This window comes from Zea mays, chromosome 3, assembly GCF_902167145.1.
Source record: "Zea mays cultivar B73 chromosome 3, Zm-B73-REFERENCE-NAM-5.0, whole genome shotgun sequence".
NCBI lineage: Eukaryota > Viridiplantae > Streptophyta > Magnoliopsida > Poales > Poaceae > Zea > Zea mays.
Window position 1 is genome coordinate 111,831,562 of NC_050098.1, and position 18,361 is coordinate 111,849,922.

The window sequence follows — 18,361 nt, forward strand, 5'->3', positions numbered from 1 at the left end:
CCGGTGAGCCAACGGTCGGCTGAGCCAACGGTCGGCCACGCGATCTGCGCGGGACACGTGGCCTGGCCAACGGTCGGAAGGAGGCACCGGACTGTCCGGTGTGCACCGGACTGTCCGGTGCGCCAGATCTGCAACGGTTGGCAACGGTCAGCTGCGCCTGTTAAGGAAAGAAATCGGGCACCGGACAGTGTCCGGTGTGCACCGGACTGTCCGGTGCGCCCGACGACAGAAGGCAAGGATGGCCTGCCAGATTTGTTCTCAACGGCTCCTAGCTGCCTTGGGGCTATAAAAGGGACCCCTAGGCGCATGGAGGAAAACACCAAGCAACTCTTGAGCATCCTTGATCATCCACACTCAGTCTTTGCGCATCCGTTTGTGATTCTAAGTGATTCGAGCTCTGTTCTTGTGAGAAACTGTGAGATAGTCTTTGAGCTCGATTCTTGGCCGTGTGTGTGCGCATTTCGTTGTGGATTTGTGTGTGTTGCTTCCCTCCCTTACTCCGTGCTTCTTTGTGAATCTTAAGTGTAAGGGCGAGAGACTCCAATTTGTGGAGATTCCTCGCAAGTGGGATAAAGATAAACAAGGCAAAATACCGTGGTATTCAAGTGGGTCTTTGGACCGCTTGAGAGGGGTTGATTGCAACCCTCGTCCGTTGGGACGCCACAACGTGGAGTAGGCAAGTTTTGTACTTGGCCGAACCACGGGATAAATCACCGTGTCTACTCTGTGTTAAATTCTTTGTGATTGTCATATTGTGCAAGATCTCCTCTTTAGCCACTTGGCAATTATTGTGCTAACCCTTAACAAGTTTTTGTGGCTATAAGTTAAGTTTTTACAGGATCACCTATTCACCCCCCCCCTCTAGGTGCTCTCATTATCTCCCTCAGGGTATAATGATCTTCGGACGAAGATCATGAAGGATATACCTTCATCATTTCAATAATCAAGAATGTAAACAGAGACATATGAAACGTAAAGGGGATATGAATAATCATTTTAAATCATTAGACTTCATATTCTATATTATATAAACATGAACAAACATCCATGATATTAATATTACATTTGTACCTTCGGCTTGACAGAAGATGATAAAGCAAGAGTGACGCGTGAGCAATTACAATTCAGCGTGAACAATACGGGGGTACTGTTCATCTATTTATTGGCACGGGACGCAGCCCGGACAAAATTACATTTGTGTCCTTGATAACTAATCATAATCATAATACAAATTATCAGGGACTATGTGGTCTTTTCCTTTTAAGTCGGTGCCATCCTTCGTCTTAAGCATGCCATCATGCTAAAGCTCTTTCAATTGTAGCTTCGGCATATATCTTCATGTCGTATATGCTTGCATATCATCCTGCCGAAGGTGTTTTTGCTTAGAGGACCTTCGGCGGAGAAGAAGGCCCCCAACACTTATCAAGATTCAAAGACTCTCTTTGCAGAAAAGCTTACTATGAGTGAATCCTTAAAAATTCATTTTACTTATCAGGTTAAGTAGTTACCTGCATCTAGATTTCTTTCTATTCTAGATCAAGCACTTGGCCTATACTAGCCATCTGTTATCTTCCCTTCAGTTCACTTGTTGCTACGTGTAGGTCAGTGACCAAGTTTTTATGTCCGAGAAGTAACAGCGATCCAAATCGATTAATTCCTAGCTGGGGATATCCAACCACACGACATATGTAGCACTTAACCCTTGCATATGTCAACTCGCACCTGGGTTTCTCAAGACCAGAATGGGTTCACGCCAACCGAGAGCACAGATACTCCACCGTCCAGCCTCTTGCCACAGAGGGTACACGCTACTCTCGCCATATCTCCACTCCCATTGTGTGGTTCCCTTTCTAGTATTAGTCCGACTGAGGCAAAGCTTACCCATGACGAAGCATGTGGCCATTAAAAGGTCCTCGATCATCAAGCCTACATCGGCTCGGTCCTTAAACGACTCAGACAGAGACACTACACCGAGACTTCCTTCTCGTGCAAGTCACCTGCCCAGTCTCGTCTTTATCCTTTAAAACCCAAAGTTTGGTACCTGACAGAGGTACTCTTTTCGGATGTTGAACCCATCACGGTCGTGATGGATCCACCATCATCAGTCTTTTCTTTGTAAAAATTATCATCCCATGTGAAGCATCACCTTTTTCAAACAAAACCTTTTGTTTTCTATAGCAGACTAAGCATTAGAAATCTTGTTTAAAACAGGCAAACAAGGAATGATATCCAATTTCCAAGGAAGCAAATGAATCAACTATTTATCAGACAATTCCTATCACCTAATGCATCATATAAGGTGATAACGATTTTAAAACAACAAGGAAAAGGGATAATGCACAAGGGCTTGCCTTGTGTTGCAGGAGGTTTTGGTTCCACACCGCAGATATCGAAGTAAAAGTTGTTCTCCGCTGGAGGATTCTCAGTCTCGGAGACAATCTCTTCTTCTGCTACGGTTTCTTCTTCGTGCTCTATACATGATAATACATGTATATGAATACTTATGCTATGTCATGAATATGCAATCATACGATATAGATATAGTAAGTTATGTCTTGAATACAACTTTCCTTCATGGTACAAACTAATCACTATGCTTTTCTAATTTGGTATTCTTTTAGGATTAGTATAAAGTAATTAACCCTATGAGGCTAATTATTGGGTTTTTGCTCAAACAATGTCCAAATCATTTCAAACTTCACCTAGGGGCTCTAATCATCACATTAAGCTTACTTAAAAATTTTATCATTTTTGGAATTACTAAACTATTTTTAAAATTCTAAAAGGCTTGGTTTAAGCATCTTTAAATGCTACAAAATTTTAGGTTTGGGATAACAATCTTGGAATTATTTTTTATTAAATACTACTTGATTTTAGGAATCTAACAAAATTGGTCTCATAATTTTACCGATTTTCTACTATTTTATACAAACTTCCCAAGCTGGCAGTAAAAAGAAAAGAAGAAACAATGAATAGTGACGGGCCAAATCTGGCCCGAGTCAGCCTGCGAACAGGGGAACGCGCCCGCGTCCACGCCCGCGCGAGCCCTTTTTCACAGAACTCCCTGGGCATTTGAATAACTGAAGGCTAATCCAAGGCACTGTTTTCTTAGTCACTGACATTTACAAAGAGATCCCCCTTTCTTTCTCCTTCAGACAACCGGGTCCCCATTCATGGACGGCGACGAAATCAGTCCGGTGAACTTGCGTAGGCCGCCATACCCCCACAATCCACGCTCAAATTTGCTCTTACACCTAATTCAACTCTTGGCGCCACTCTAGGGATAAAAAATCTGGTACGAACTCCATCTAAGAGCTCAGCCTATGAGCACCCGCGGACCCGAAATCTTCACGGACCCATTCCTAGTGATACAGCGTGGTAGCGTTCGAACCGGGAGTACGATAAGCTTCAGTAACTCACTAGGACTCAAGGACGACGGTCAGGAGGACGAGTGAAGGGACAAAGCAGTGGGTCGGCGGAGGGAGTGTCCACGGCGGTGTTCTCAGCGACGAGGTGGTGTTCTAAGAGTTCTGCGGTAGTAGTATTCAATCGGCCGGCATGGTAAGCAACCAGAGGCTAAAGGCATACTGAAGCATGGATTAAATGGGTATGAACTGACCCGAGTAAGGCCGGCCACAGTTGGGTTCTTCACGGCGGCAGCGATTACTGTTTCTGGGAAAATCCGATGATTATGAGATATGGGGAACGAGGAGAGGTGTTTGCGGGTGGAATGGATGCACAACAGAGAGGCGGAGCGAGGGAAGCACTCAATTTAAGAGGGATGGGACGCGACATGGTTCAATTTTGAATGAGAGTGAGACTTATTGCCTCGGTGGAATGATTACCGAGACCCACCGTGGAGCTCATGCATTCACCAGTCGATGGGCATGACTCAAAGATTGCCACGGTCACGAGACTACGGTGAATCGAGCAGTTACGCGGCGTTTACAGAGAACAACAGTGAGCTCCGCGGTGACATCTACTTAGGCAAGTGGGTACGGTGAACCGACCGGTGACAGGGCCCGAGTTCATCTCGACGCCGAGACTTTTACCCTCATACCACACGAATCTTACCGGCGACGCAGATCACGACGCGTGGATCATCGGCGGCGGATGCACTGCACCTATGATCTTCTTCAGACACTGTTCATTCTGAATAGCTCATTTACTGGCTTAACAGAGCAATTTGAGGAGCTTTGTTATTCGATTTTCATGTGACGAACTGCTAATCCTACTGCATCAAAGTTGTTGCCCTATATACCGGCTTCAACTTTGTTATAAGGCTCTTGATCGGATACTCACTAGATTATGCATAATCCGGGCCCAAAGTTAGTTGTACACCACTGTCAGTTTGATCTTTAGACTAGAACTCGACTGACAGCCCAAATTCTAGGCCATTTTGTTCCAATTTCTGTACAGTTCTAAGGCTCAATCACTTAATCAAACTTGGACTACTATATTAACTCTACAAATTTGTTGTAGTGACCCATGACAAAATCCCCACAGATCAGGAGATATTAAAGCTTGAACTTGGCCTGATAACACTGTTTTTAGAGTTAGGCATATGGGTACTCTTTGGCCTTTTTGCAATTTACCCCGAATTCCTCCACAAAACTTAGAAATTTCCATACATTAAAGTTGCTTAACTTTTATTACTCTATCACTTTGATATACACACTTTTGTCCAAAAGTGAATAGAAATTGAAATCACCTTATAGGGCACTAATTAGGGGTTTTAGGGTTTCAATTAGGGTTTTGAGTGTTCTAGGGTTCAAGTGGCACTTAAACTCTATAAGTTTAGTCTTTCTTGAACATCTCTACTAACCTTTGGGATCATACTCTAGTTCTCATCTCACAAGTCTATATGCTTCTAATCCTTGGGGAGATACTCTAACCTAGGATCAAGGACCCCTCTAACCAAGTCCAATCATCACATCACATGTTTGTTTTGAAATTTTTAGCCTAGTGAATGCACTCTAGGTGTAACATACATAATGAATTGTCAATGCATATGATGTCATGCCAAAGTTTTAGTTCTTGTAATACCAGGGGTGTTACATTGATCGTGAGATCAACGACCTCACAGTAATCCATCAGCAAATGGAGAAGCGCAGGTAGAAGATGCTTCGTCTCTCTGAGCTTCAAAAGAATCAATGAGGCGACTGAAGAGATGCGCAACATTGAAGCACACAAAAATCAGTACAACTACAAGGACCCTTATCATGAGGGCCATAACCATGACAACATTCATCATGAGGCATACAACATCCAAGATTTCCTATATGACGAAGCTTCACAGTTGACGCTAGAGTTGCAGGCCACACCTTGGCCACCACTGTACATACCTCCCACATTACCAATGTATGATGGTCTATCTGACCCGAAGCAGTTCTTAATGAGCTAATAAGGTACCATATCCTCATATGCTGGCAAGTCCATATGCGAAGGACGAACAAGCTGAAAGACGGGTCCCATATGCAGACACGCGAGCGTGGCACACAAGGATGATAAGGGTGTCCCATATGTCAGCATCGGCTGCTACTGTATTGGGCTTGACATGTGGGCCCCTCTTGGCAAAGGCACAAGGAAAAAAGAAAAAGGTGTGGGGGGGGGTAAGTGGGCTATGAGGGAGGGACAAGGAGAGTTGGGCCGGCGGGCATGGGTGCGGCCCAAGAGTAGCATTTTCCCTTTTCCCTTTTCTGATTTCTTGTTTTCTATTTTCTTTTTACCTTACTATATTCAAACCTCAAATTCAATTCTAGACTACGAATTGAAATATATGCAACAATACAAGAACACCAACATGAGATGCAAAGTTTAAATAACTTAATTATTAACTATTATATCATTTTAGATAAATGCTTCACACAATTTTAAGAAATTGCTATTTTGAACATGTAGCCAATTAAAGGTATAATATTCATTACTTATTTTATCTAAGGGAAGAAATTTTCTTTATTAATACAACTTTTACTTTAATCTCTTTTTCAGAAGGTTCCTAATTACTTAATTCATAAAAGAATAGTACGAATAATCAAATAATTGGGGCACTTAGTTCCAGTTTTCAAATTGACCTTCGGTTTCAACTACCAACATTATGATATTACCATATTTATTATTATTATTATTATTATTATTATTATTATTACTACTACTACTACTATTATTACTTTAGGAAGGAACACTTCAAATGTATACCATTAGAAGACACTTTTTAAAAAATAAGTTCTAAATCTAAAACTAGGATTTTGGGTGTTATAGATCGTCCTTTGGGTCACAACTTTAGGGCTTGTTTGTTTCTCTGTTAATCCATTTGGATTGGGTGGTATTGAGTCAGTTTAAATCTATAGCAAGTCAAAATTCATCTCAATCCATTTCAATACACCCCAATCCACGTGGAATTGGAATAACCGATAAAGACCTTAAGCGAGAAGGATGGGTAATACGGCCATGGAAAGGCATGTTACCTTGTCCTAAACTAAGTACCACAGACGACTCCTCGCCCCGCTCGAGTCTTAACAAACTAAGGTCTCCTTCGTCTGCGCCACCTATCCCTATGCCGATATGGTAGCTAGGCCCCCATGGCATGCAAGGCCGAAGCGACCATGATGACCAGGATAGAGGTCGCTTCCGCGACGATCCTGGGCACCGGAAGCGTCTCGATCCTTTGGAACTCAAATGTGATACAATCACTAGTCCCAGGAGGCTAGTAAACACATTCATTTCTTCAAATAGTACAGAGTCTCAAATAATAGTTATTACAATACCAAAATACAAGCTCTAGCGAGCCTGGAAACATAACACAATGGAAGCTCATTTAGCCCAAGCCACAGGCAGACTGGGTGCAGATACAACCCCCTCTAGTCGAACATAGCAGAAAAGAAGTCTTCAGCAGCTGAAAAACATAAATAAATCTGGGTGAATACAGTAGGTATTCTGTAAGCCCATCCTACCCGTAAAGAGAGAGGGACCTATACGGTACATGCTTGGTATGGTGGAGTTGAAGTCGCTCTTTTCTTTTTCAAAGAAAGGCAATACTTTGTCGTTTCACCCAAGAGAGAGGTGTAGCACATTTTCACACTCAACCACCACTGAGCTTCTCGCTCCCGTGGCATTGCTTTTATTTCCAAAAACTCCCACACACTTGCCCTTTTTACGAAGATTAAAAACACTAATTGCCATACCACACTAGACTCGTCCATACCAGTGGACACAGACTATTCGAATAGGTTTCAAACTCTGCACAGAGGTGTACACTTTACCCACTAGTCCAGCTCTGCGGTCTCACGGCCAATGAGACCCGAATCCGAAACTCTTTCCTTCCTTGCACGTCCTTACCTTAACGATTATACCAAAAGGAGTCAGGCCACCACCATGCCCAAACCGGACAAAACATTCCCCTTCCTTATTCTCCTGGCGCTCCCCAGCCATCATAACCCTGGGGTTCAGACCGTACAAGTTCAGATTCAGTGACTGCCCATACAGTCTCGAGTGGTTGTACTTGTCATGAGTACAGGTAGTGAAGGATGACAAACCGGTCCTTATATGAGGGGACGCTCCTTCATGCTCACACCTAACTCGGCTGAGCCAACACCTGAGGCCCTCCCCTAAACCAGGGAGTCCCTGATCATCCCACTCAGTTGGTGATAAGGGTGAATACCCTTCATCATACACTTCATTGAAAACATTTCTCTTTTTGGAAAAAACACTATTGCCTCAACCCACATTTTCATACCCAAAAGATATTCTTTAATGCAGGCCATCACTCGACTCACAATGCATAGAACCCAACCCATATTCCTGGCTTAGGCAGTGGTAGAAAGAGTAGATAATTTATGCATCAAGGGAAGAACGGACTTGCCTTCATCGAAGCTTTCTTGGCACGAAAGATCTATTTCCGGGAGGTCGGGCTCCTGCCCTTCTTCCGGAGCTACGATTTCCAGAGGCTCGGATCCCTCTAAGCCTTGCAAAAACAGGCAAAAACAATACATCAAACATTGTTGACCAATAAAGTGTGTCAAGTTATAGGTGTTATTAATTTGCGACTTAGAGAATATTTGACTATTTTTGGTGCATAAAATGTCAACATGAGTATTTATTTATATATGAAAACGAGAAAAAAGGGAGAAAAGAAAAAGGAAAAGCAATTCCTGGCTAAGTGGCCAGGGGGGATTTTCGGCCCAGCCGAGCGCGCGGGCGCGACGCGGTGACGGTGCCATGGGTGTGGGCCCACGTGCCAGCGAGGGGGAGCGAAACAGCGTCACAGGGGGGGGGGGACGGCGGTCCGCCTGCGGTGGGGAGGAACCAGCCGCCGGTGATCTCGGTGGTGGTTCACCACCGGTGGTCCGGTTCTGGGTGGTCGGGGAGGTGGCACAGCACGGGTAGGGGGTCACGGTGGTGGGGTCAATTTGGCCGACGGGCACTCGGAATGGCCGGTCCACGGTGCGGTGGTGGGTTCCCGCGGCGGCACGATCACCGGTGAGGCCACAAGGCGTGATGGGGAAGGCGAAAGTGGTGCCTCGCTTCGTGGAGAGGTAGTGAAGCTCATGAGCTAATTCAATTGGACCTTAGGCTACTAGATAGGGGAGGGGGAACTAACCGGAGCGGAGGGGGAGAGCGGCGACGCTGGCTCGATTGAGCTCGAGGAGGGGTGAGGGATGGCTGAGGCCGGTGCGAGGAGATGAGGGGCTCGGGGCGGCCCTTTTATAGGCGTCTGGGGAGGGGAGAGGTGGAGGCTATCGGGCACCGGTGAGGCGCGCTGCGGCGGCGATAATGGCGGTACAGTGGTGGCGACGGGACGACTCGGTGCAGGCGGTGGCGAGTGGTCACCCGGTCATAGTGCGCGGGGATGCATGGCGCCAAATCTTACTGGTGAGCGAATAATGGCGAGGAGACGGGGCGGACGGTGGCCGGTGACGATCGCGTCGATGGCCGATCAAGGGTGAGGGAGAAGGGACTGACGAGCGGGGCCCACACGCTAGAGAGGAGGGGCGGTCGTCAGAGAGTGGTGCGGCTGACGGGTGGGGCTAGGCGGCAGCGAGAGAGAGGGGGGAGAGCGCGGCGCGAGCAGAGGGAGGGGGATGCGGGCGCGAGAGGGAGGGAGGTTGGGCCGGACTCGGCCCAGCCAAGGAGGGAAGGGGTTTTCCTTTTTTCTATTTTCTATTTTCCTTTTCTCCTTAATCCGTTTTCTCTTCTATACAAATATTCATTTATGTTTTCTAGGTGCCAAAATGAAATATTATATGTGAAGTGCCACTATCAATCATGGTGTATGCATATGATGAATACAATGCTTCATGAGATGAGGTCTTAGGGAAAAAATAATGGGGGGTTAGGAGTTTAGGGTTTCTAACCTTGGGATCAAAAACTAGGATGTTACAGACCTACCCCACTTAAAGGAATCTCGCCCTCGAGATTCAGGCTGGGTTTGAGAAAAGGTAAGGGTATTCCCTCCTCAATGAGTCCTCACTCTCCCAGGTAGCCTTCTCTTCTTCTTCTCTGCTCCACTGGACTTTACAGAGCCCTACTTCCGAGTTTCGAGTTTTTCGAATGGCTGAATCGAGAATCTTCACTGGCTTTTATAGGTATTGCGGATCTTTCTGAATCTGAACTGACTCCTCTGCGATGTGACTCTCTGGTACTTTTAAGCATTTTCGGAGCTGAGATACATGAAATACATTGTGGATATCAGTCATGGATTCTGGTAACTGAAGGCGGTAAGCTGCTGGCCCTATTCTACCGATGATAGGATAGGGGCCGACGAATCGCGGAGCCAGCTTCCCTTTTGCTGAGATACATGATATATATGGGCATCTCGATCCACTTTAGGAAACTTAGAAACTCGGATTGGAGAAAAGTCGAGGAAAGATTTGAAAAACGCCTAAGCAGTTGGAAAGGCAAACATCTGTCTATAGGGGGTCGCTTGACACTGATTAATTCGGTGCTCAGTAGCCTACCATTGTATATGATGTCTTTCTTCAATGTGCCTAGGGGAGTTTTTAAAAAAAGTAGACTACTTTCGATGGCGTTTCTTATGGACAGGGGATGAACACAAGAAAAAATATAGGAGTTTTAAAAAAATTAGACTACTTTTGATGGCGTTTCTTATGGCAACGGGATGAACACAAGAAAAAATATAGGCTTGCCAAGTGGAGCATCCTTAGCAAACCTAAGAATCAAGGTGGTTTGGGCATACATGATCTAGGTAATAAAATACCGCCCTCCTGAGGAAATGGCTCTTTAAGTTACTGACTTCAAACGAGACATGGCAATAGCTGCTCCGCAACAAATACCTAGGTTTTACTCCTTTTTCCCAAATAGAATATAGATTGGGAGATTCACAGATTTGGAGTGGACTAATGAAGATCAAACATGATTTCCTTTGTTTTGGTTCGTTCAAGATAATGTTCGGTTTTAGGGAGATATTTGGTTTGGCCCTAGATTATGTCCATTCCATGTTATTTGGTTGTGTGCTCCTGTGAGGGGCAGAGGCCGGAAGATGATTTTTCAAGATTGTTGTGAAACTTGAAAAGTATTAATATACCTTCCATTTCAAAAAAAACAATTTTCCTGTAGTGGGTGCTAGGCAGAACGGTGCCCTCTATCTCTACTACCACCAGCAAGCTATAGTCCCAAACTATTTTCCTATCTCGAACCAAATGACTATCTGAATGCCACAGTAAAAGATAAAAGGTTATTCGACGCATGAAGTACATGCTACTACATGGCCCGACGTGTTGGCTTCGCTCTCGGGAGTCGGGACAGCTGTGGGCTGCTAGTGGCCTGTGAACTCTTATGGAACATAACAAAAAATGGGACGTTATCTCTCAGAAGTACTTGGAGTATTGCTAGGAATTGAGCCAGGCCAGGACAGCCCAGTCCGGTCTAAACCCATCATGCTTCGTGCCAAACGGGTTTGTATCAGGAAAGTCTAAAAAATTTTTGGATCGTGCCGTGCCAGCTTGAAATGTAAGAACAATGGTCTAGCCGGGCACTAAACCACGTCGTGCCTTCGTTGGACCGTGTCGGCCCAAGCCCGACCCATATATTTGACCATATAAAATCAAAATATTACAACCACATAAAGTCTATAGCTTAATAAATTAAAGATATTAAACAATCCTAGCATCATTTAACCACATAAACTCCAAATGTCACAATGATATAAAGTTGGTAGCTTACTAAATTAAAGAAATTAGATAACTTGAGCTTCATTAGGCCGTGTTAGCCCAAGCCCGGCCCAGCTGTCTGGGCCGTGCCGGGGGCCTGACGGGCCGGAATTTTAAGCCAGCTCAGGCCCGCCTTCGAGCTGTGCTAGACCGGCCCATATTATTTCGTGCGGCACCGTACTTTGGTTTTCTGATTTTGGACCGTGCTCGTGCTGGTCCGAAAAGCTGCCCGGCCCATATTCCTAGCACTAACTTGAGGCTTGAGCTTATGATTCAGCTGACTGCAAATCCTCCCTCTCTCTTTATTCCGACTCAACGTAAATAACAATCCTTATAGCCCGCTTACTTTTACGTAGGTTTAGAATACTTGCTCTAAGGGTGCCGAAAGAGGATTAAACAGTTTGGTTTTGCTTGGCAGATGAGCAAAGCCAACGCCGGCTAGCTACACAGGATTGTTACAAAACAGTGAAAGGGGAAGCAGGGTATCATCGTACACGAGCAGTGCCTCTCTCTTTTGTGACAGAGAAGGAAGCACAAGCATTGGACTTGGTCCAAAGTACACAAGTCCTAGGATATGATGGTCCAAAGGTAGACAAGTCGTAGGTAACATACTTTACACGTGTCTATAGAAAAAAAAATCAAAGATTTTAGTATTTTTTATGTGTGTGAGAGAGAGCTATATACAATGGGGTGAAATGAAACAAGCTAGCTTTTACGTGTGTGTATAGAAGAAGCTAACGGAGTCTACTGCGCTAATTGTCCACTGCAAGACGTCACAACCGAACTGCTAGCCGTCGGATGCTGCACTGCGCAACCTACGCTACCATAACCTGATCAGCAGCAGAGCAGGGATCGCTGGCGGCTGCTCCCTTGCCCATGGGCGGCGGCGGCGGGGCCCGGCAGACCGGGCACGTCGGCCGGCGGCGCAGCCACTGGTCGACGCACCCGCGGTGGAACGCGTGCCGGCAGCCGGGCAGCCGCCGGAGCTCGTCGCCGTCTGCGTAGTCCGCCAGGCACACCGCACACCGCGCCGCGTCAGACCCGGACCCACCTGCCGCCGCCGCCGGCTGCGGCTTTCCGGCGCCGTCTCTTTCCTCCTCGTTCTTCTTCTCCTTCTCCTCCTCGTACACCATCGTCGGGTACGTGGCCAGCGCGGCGTCGTCGAGCCCGGCCGCCACGCCGCCGCGCCCGAGCTCCACGTCGCCGCGGCCGCGCCGGCGCCGCCTGGAGCACAGGAAAGTGGCGGCTGAGACCACGAACAGTGCGGCCACGGAGGCGGCGATCAGCACGGTGTCCTTGGTCATGGCCGCGCCTGCATCGCGCGCTCTCTCTCTGTCCCATCTACCCATGCATGTGCCTCTTATATGATGCCTTGTTCGTTGCTTCCCGCAGGAGCTATTCCTGACTCACCGGCCGCCTAATTTTCTACTAGCGCGCCTTCTCCCGATCTTCCTTTTCAACCGCTTCAACGAATGAATGGTTTATCGGCCGCGCGTGTACCTTGGGCGTATTCATAACATCTATACTGTAGCTTAGGCTGGCGATTAACAAGCAATTAAGTCTAAATCACGCAGGGAATGAGATCTCTGTAGCTTGATATGGCAGGAACGAACACCCCACGTACTGGTTCCACGTATTTTATTCCTTGGGGTTATTTTTTATGTAGCTAGGATGCTGATGATGCTAATTCTCTCAACATGGCTACTCTTCTAGGATAACATAGCTGCACAAAAAAGAAGAAAGTCGGCAATGGCTAGAGCTAAGGATGAAAACAGACGGGAAAACGGATGGCTAAAACATTTCCATTTGTATAATAATTTAACAGAAACGAAATCGAAAATAGTAACTCCGGCAACATAAATTCCTGCGACATAATGATATCGTTATTTCGGAAACATCGGAAATAAAAATCTACACAATGGTTCATTTAAAACGACTTACGATTGGTTGCTAAAAGTGGCTTCATCAACGACTTACGGTTGGTTGCTAAAAGCGCCTTCAGCGAACTACGGTTGGTCGCTAAAGACCTTTAGCGACCTAAAAAGACGGTCGCTGTAAGTGCCGTCACAAATTTAGGCCAACCCTAAACGGTCCAAAATTTTTAGCAACCAACAGTCGGATGTCTATCTGTCTTTATAGTGACTAATCGTAAGTCGTTAAAATTATATAGTTTTAGCAGCCAACGGACCGTGATTAAAAATGTATTTAACGACCAACCATCAGTTCTTAACATTTAACAACCAACTGTTCGTACTAAATAAGTGTTGCTAAAAGTGAATCATCGTGTAGTGAAAGTTCGGTACGGAAAATACATCGATACCAGTCGAAATCTAAAATATGATAGATAAACATATCATATTAAAATATCTCAATATGACAAGTTCACAGTATGGAAAAGTTGACAAAGATCACAAGTTCAGTATTCACAATATAACAAGTTCACAAATTCACAAGTTTATAATATAACAAGTTCATAAACTCAAAGTTTATAAGTTAACAAGTTCACAATTCATAATATAACAAGCTCACAATTCACCATGGTAGGGTCAAGGCAAGTACGAAATGAACCAAATACACAACCACCACCACGATTATATTTTTAAGATTTATAAGTGAGCGATTATAAGTGAGCGAGTGGTACTCATCCCATCCCACTTCAAATTACATGAGCTACTCATTCTTCAGTCGTGCTACCCCATGTAGATGGAAGATCCACTGATCGAAAAGAATGTTGTAGGCAGAATTAGCATTTCCTGTTGCTGCTGGGTACAGAAATACTATTCACCACTCTGTTTGGACAACATTTACAGGTATGGAGAATTTCAGACGGCGAAAAACCCTGGAATGTTCTGTTTTAGCTCTAGATACAAAGATCACTTTGTAGCTGATGTAGCCACTAATAAAATCCAACTCATCGGTCATCACATATGGTTCAAACTGAAGTTCAGTGCATCAAGTAATTCAAAATGGAATCCAAGCTGAAGGTAAGATGCACTCGCCTCAGTGTCTCCTTTGTACCGCAACGAACTTTGCAACGGATGGTTGGGAGACCAAGGCGCTGGTGGGCCTCGTAGCGGTGGCATCTAGAGAAGCCTAAAGATCACACAGGAAAAATATTCAGGACCTGAAAAATGGATCTAGACCTCCAAATAGTGACAGCATGAGTGGCTAATTCGTTCTGGAATCTTGGAGTACCCACCATAATAGACCCCGTCGACCTCCAGGACATCAATCTGCAGTAGTCAAGAAACTGAGCCAAGTAAAAAATCATAGTAGCCAGAAAGTCCAGTAATGTGCTCCATAAACGTGGCTCAGATACAGGAAACAGAAGGCTAATGATCCTAACAAAGCTCAATCTAATTAAATTGGTGTATTTATTTTTCTGCTCATTGTGAGTACATAAGAGTTTAAGAAAACTAACGCACAGTTTATGGAGCACAACATAGGCTCCATAAATGTGCACAACTCTTATTGGATCGTGATGAACAAATGGTCATACTTATTTGATGTTGTATTGTATCTATAGTTCCGAACAACAAAGAACAACATTTAAGTACATCCACACATATTTAAGAGAAACGTCATGTTTGGCATAATGTCATATCATGGATAGGGATGAAAACGGTTTCGGAATTTTTCGGAATTCCGGAAACCGATTTCGAAATTTTTCGATCGGATTCACCGGTAACGGTATTTTTCGAAAACGGAATCGGTTTTCGGAATTTTCTATCGGAATCGGTATCGGAATCGGCGTGGTGTTTTACCGACCGTTTCCATCGGTTACCGGTTTTTGTCGGAAATTACCGGATTTGTGTCTCGGAAATTTTTCGGAATTTTTTTCGGAATTTTCCAGCATGTGATTTTTCTGCATCGCCTGTACATTTCTGGATAAGGATTACTTATTTTTGTATTTTTTTGGACGCTTTAAGATTTTTTGGGGGGTTAGATGGTGTTAGAAGGCAATTGAGATTAACGATTTGGTCTCTCGAACGAATCCACCATTTTCTATGCACATGATAGAGAGCCGACAGTCTGTCTTTTTCACACACTAGATTTTAGGGTTTTCCTGTGAGGCTGTGAAAAAACCTTTATGTGAGGAAAAAATATTTCATGAGTAAGCATGTCATGTCAACTAAATCGAGTGGATATTGTGAATTTTGAGTCTGTGAACTTGTGATCTTTATGAACTTGTTATACTGTGAACTTGTTATATTGTGAACTTGTGATCTTTGTAAAGTTTTTATATTATAAAATTGTGATCCTTGTGAACTTGTTATATTGTGAACTTGTTATATTATGAATTGTGAACTTGTGGTATTTGTGATCTTTTGTCAATTTTGTTTTATTGTGAAGTTTGACATGTTTACCGATCGTATTTTAGATTTCGACCGTTACCGGTGTATTTTCCGCACCGAACTTTCGTTTCCGATGTTTCTGAAATACCGATATCGTTTCCGTTTTCGGAGTTACCGTTTTCGATTTTGTTTCCGATAAAAAATATGAAAACGGTAATGGTTTTAGTGTTTACCGACCGTTTCCGACCGTTTTCATCCCTAATCATGGAGGCATTGGCTTAGAATTTAATTAATTGATTCACATGTGCTAAATTCCTAAGAAGTGTGCTTAAATCTAACAGAAAACCCATCTAGGTAGACCAGGACTAACCAATAATTATACTCGTGGATGATGAAATATGAAAGGAAAAGAATAAAGATACATATGTAGATACCCACAGGTACTTGGAGGCCGATGACACGGATACTGTCCATGAGTTCTTGCACCTTGATAGCTCAGAATTTCCATTTTCACTGGGCCCTTCTTTTCGTCTGTTGTCAGTGATGGCACTGTTGCACCTGCATCACCAAAGTGTAGATCCGTTTATACATTCAACACCATGAACTCCACTGGTAATCAATTTTCACACAAGAAAAGGAGCACAGGGAAACATATTTTAGCATGCTGAAACAGTTGGTGTGTCAATATATGTCGTCTGTCCAGGGAAATTACGCAATGAAATTAGTATCTCTAGCTATATCAGGAGACATGTGTTCAGCGGGACACTCATCCCCTAACTTTTTTTTTTCTTAATTTCTTTGTAGCTATGTTGGGGGCCTTCGTCTTCCGAAAGTCCTCGAAAACATAATTAACAATGTTTTCCAAGTGAAATATATGTACAGGAACCTTCGGACTCGGAACGAAGTTGTCCACAATATGGAGAGCATGATTGGAACGAAGGTCGAATCAATTCCGAAGCAATGCGCAAGGAAGCTTCGGCTCAGTAGCAGAAAAAGGAACCGACTTAAAGAGGAAAAAGCTATTTAGTCCTCGATAGATTGTCCTTAAGTCAATTGTAAACATGAAGGGCATGAATGTAATTTTATACAGGCTGCGCCCTATGCCTATAAATAGGTGAACAATACCCATGTACTATTCACGCTGGCTTGTATTCGCTCGTGCGTTACGCTTGGACTTTTCTTCCTTCTGTCAAGCTGAAGGTACAAATGTAACTCAATATTATTCTTATTCATCCATGATGATATGATAAAGATATATTAATAATGTCATATGATTATTAATGTTATTTATCATGTTTCATATGCTTCATCTTTCTTTAACGTATACTGCGATGATGAAGGTACGTACTTCAGACCTTTATATCCTAAAGGAAATAATGTTTCGAAGGACGAAGGGCATTAACCATTAACCTCTTTTTGTGTTTCCTTGTTCTTAATTCATAGCATTTGAGAACAAGTCCCCAACATTGACGCCCACCTCCGGTGTACTCATTTCCACAATCTTCGGCAAAGTATCAACCTTCGTCATGCCGCCGAAGAAGACAACAGCGCCAGGGGCTGCACTGCAACCACTGGACACAAACCAGGAGACTCTCTCTCTCTCTCTCCGAGAGGCCAGAAGCCAAAAGAGAAAGGCCACCAGTCCAACACTTCAGGAGGAGGAGTTGGACCAGGAGATCAGGGACATGGAAATCATCCACCAGCAGGTGCAAAGGAAAAAAGGAGAAGATGGCTCGGCTGGCCGATCTTCAAAGGAAGATCGATGAAGCTACTGAGGAAGTGCGTCATCTTACTCAAGATGATCATGACCGAAGGCCCCAACACAGGGAGCTTCGTCAAGAGGGCTCATTCAACGAAGATGAATGGTACGATGATTTTAATCATGGTACCTTTACTTTTGATGATGCTTCTCCCATGGCAGCAGAATTGCAGGCTATCCCATGGCCACAATCCTACAAGCCACCCCAGCTACCCATGTATGATGGGCACTTGGACCCAAAGCAATTCTTGATGAGCTATGAGGCAACAATATCCTCATACGAAGGTAACGCAACTGTCATGGCAAAGTCCTTCGTCATGGCAGTCCGAAACGTGGCCCAAACATGGTATTCTTCTCTTCGGCTAGGGACAATCATGTCATGGCAGAAGCTCAAGGACATGCTGGTTACCAGTTTTCAAGGCTTTTAGACGAAGCCGGTCACAACTCAGGCCTTGTTCTAGTGCACACAAGACCATGAGGAATACCTTCGGGTGTATGTCCGAAGGTTCTTGCGACTGAGAGCACAAGCGTCCACAGTGTCCAATGAAATTATCATTGAAGCCATGATCAAGAGTCTTCGGCCAGGACCTACGGCTCAATACTTCGCCAGGAAACCTCCCCAAACACTGGAGAAACTGCTTCAAAAAATGGATGAGTACATCCGGGCTGACAATGACTTCCGACAAAGAAGGGAGGAAGCTTACAGATTTTCTGAGATGACTAGGGGCTTCGGAGGGAGAATCCACCCTAGGCATGTTAGATCAATCCATAGCTCCATTCAGAATGATGACAAAGGAAGCCAGCTTCAGAGGCCACAACACACCTCACAGTCTTCGGGACAACAGCAAAGCTCCTTCAGGCCACTAGCTCCAAGGGGCAAAGGCGATAGGGGCTTCAGAGGAAGATATGGGGATCAGCCCAGAAAAAATTATTGCTTATTCTGTGGTGAGGACAAAGACCACATGAAAGTCGCCTAGAGGGGGGGTGAATAGGGCGAAACTGAAATTTACAAAGTTAATCACAACTACAAGCCGGGTTAGCGTTAGAAATATAATCGAGTCCGCGCGAGAGAGGGTGGAAAACAAATCGCAAGTGAATAAGGAGCGTGACACGCGGATTTGTTTTACCGAGGTTCGGTT

General features: G+C 44.6%; 1 protein-coding gene and 1 long non-coding RNA gene across 2 annotated transcripts; both read right to left on the reverse strand.

Moving 5' to 3' along the window:
* Positions 1-2,902: 2,902 nt before the first annotated feature.
* LOC103650271 (uncharacterized) lies at positions 2,903-3,743 on the reverse strand. The gene is made up of 2 exons (XR_564034.1): positions 3,620-3,743; positions 2,903-3,530 (listed from the first exon to the last, which is right to left on the reverse strand). It is a non-coding gene; the product is annotated as an uncharacterized lncRNA (long non-coding RNA).
* A 7,918-nt stretch (positions 3,744-11,661) lies between these two features.
* On the reverse strand, positions 11,662-12,950 carry LOC103650270 (E3 ubiquitin-protein ligase EL5). Its single transcript, XM_008675880.4, has one exon. The coding sequence runs from the start codon at positions 12,515-12,517 to the stop codon at positions 11,984-11,986; it is 534 nt and encodes a 177-aa protein (XP_008674102.1). The 5' UTR covers positions 12,518-12,950; the 3' UTR covers positions 11,662-11,983.
* Positions 12,951-18,361: the final 5,411 nt, after the last annotated feature.

Bases quoted from the DNA above. Each gene is read 5' to 3' on its own strand.
- LOC103650270 (XM_008675880.4), bottom strand. From the start codon at position 12,517: ATGGGTAGATGGGACAGAGAGAGAGCGCGCGATGCAGGCGCGGCCATG.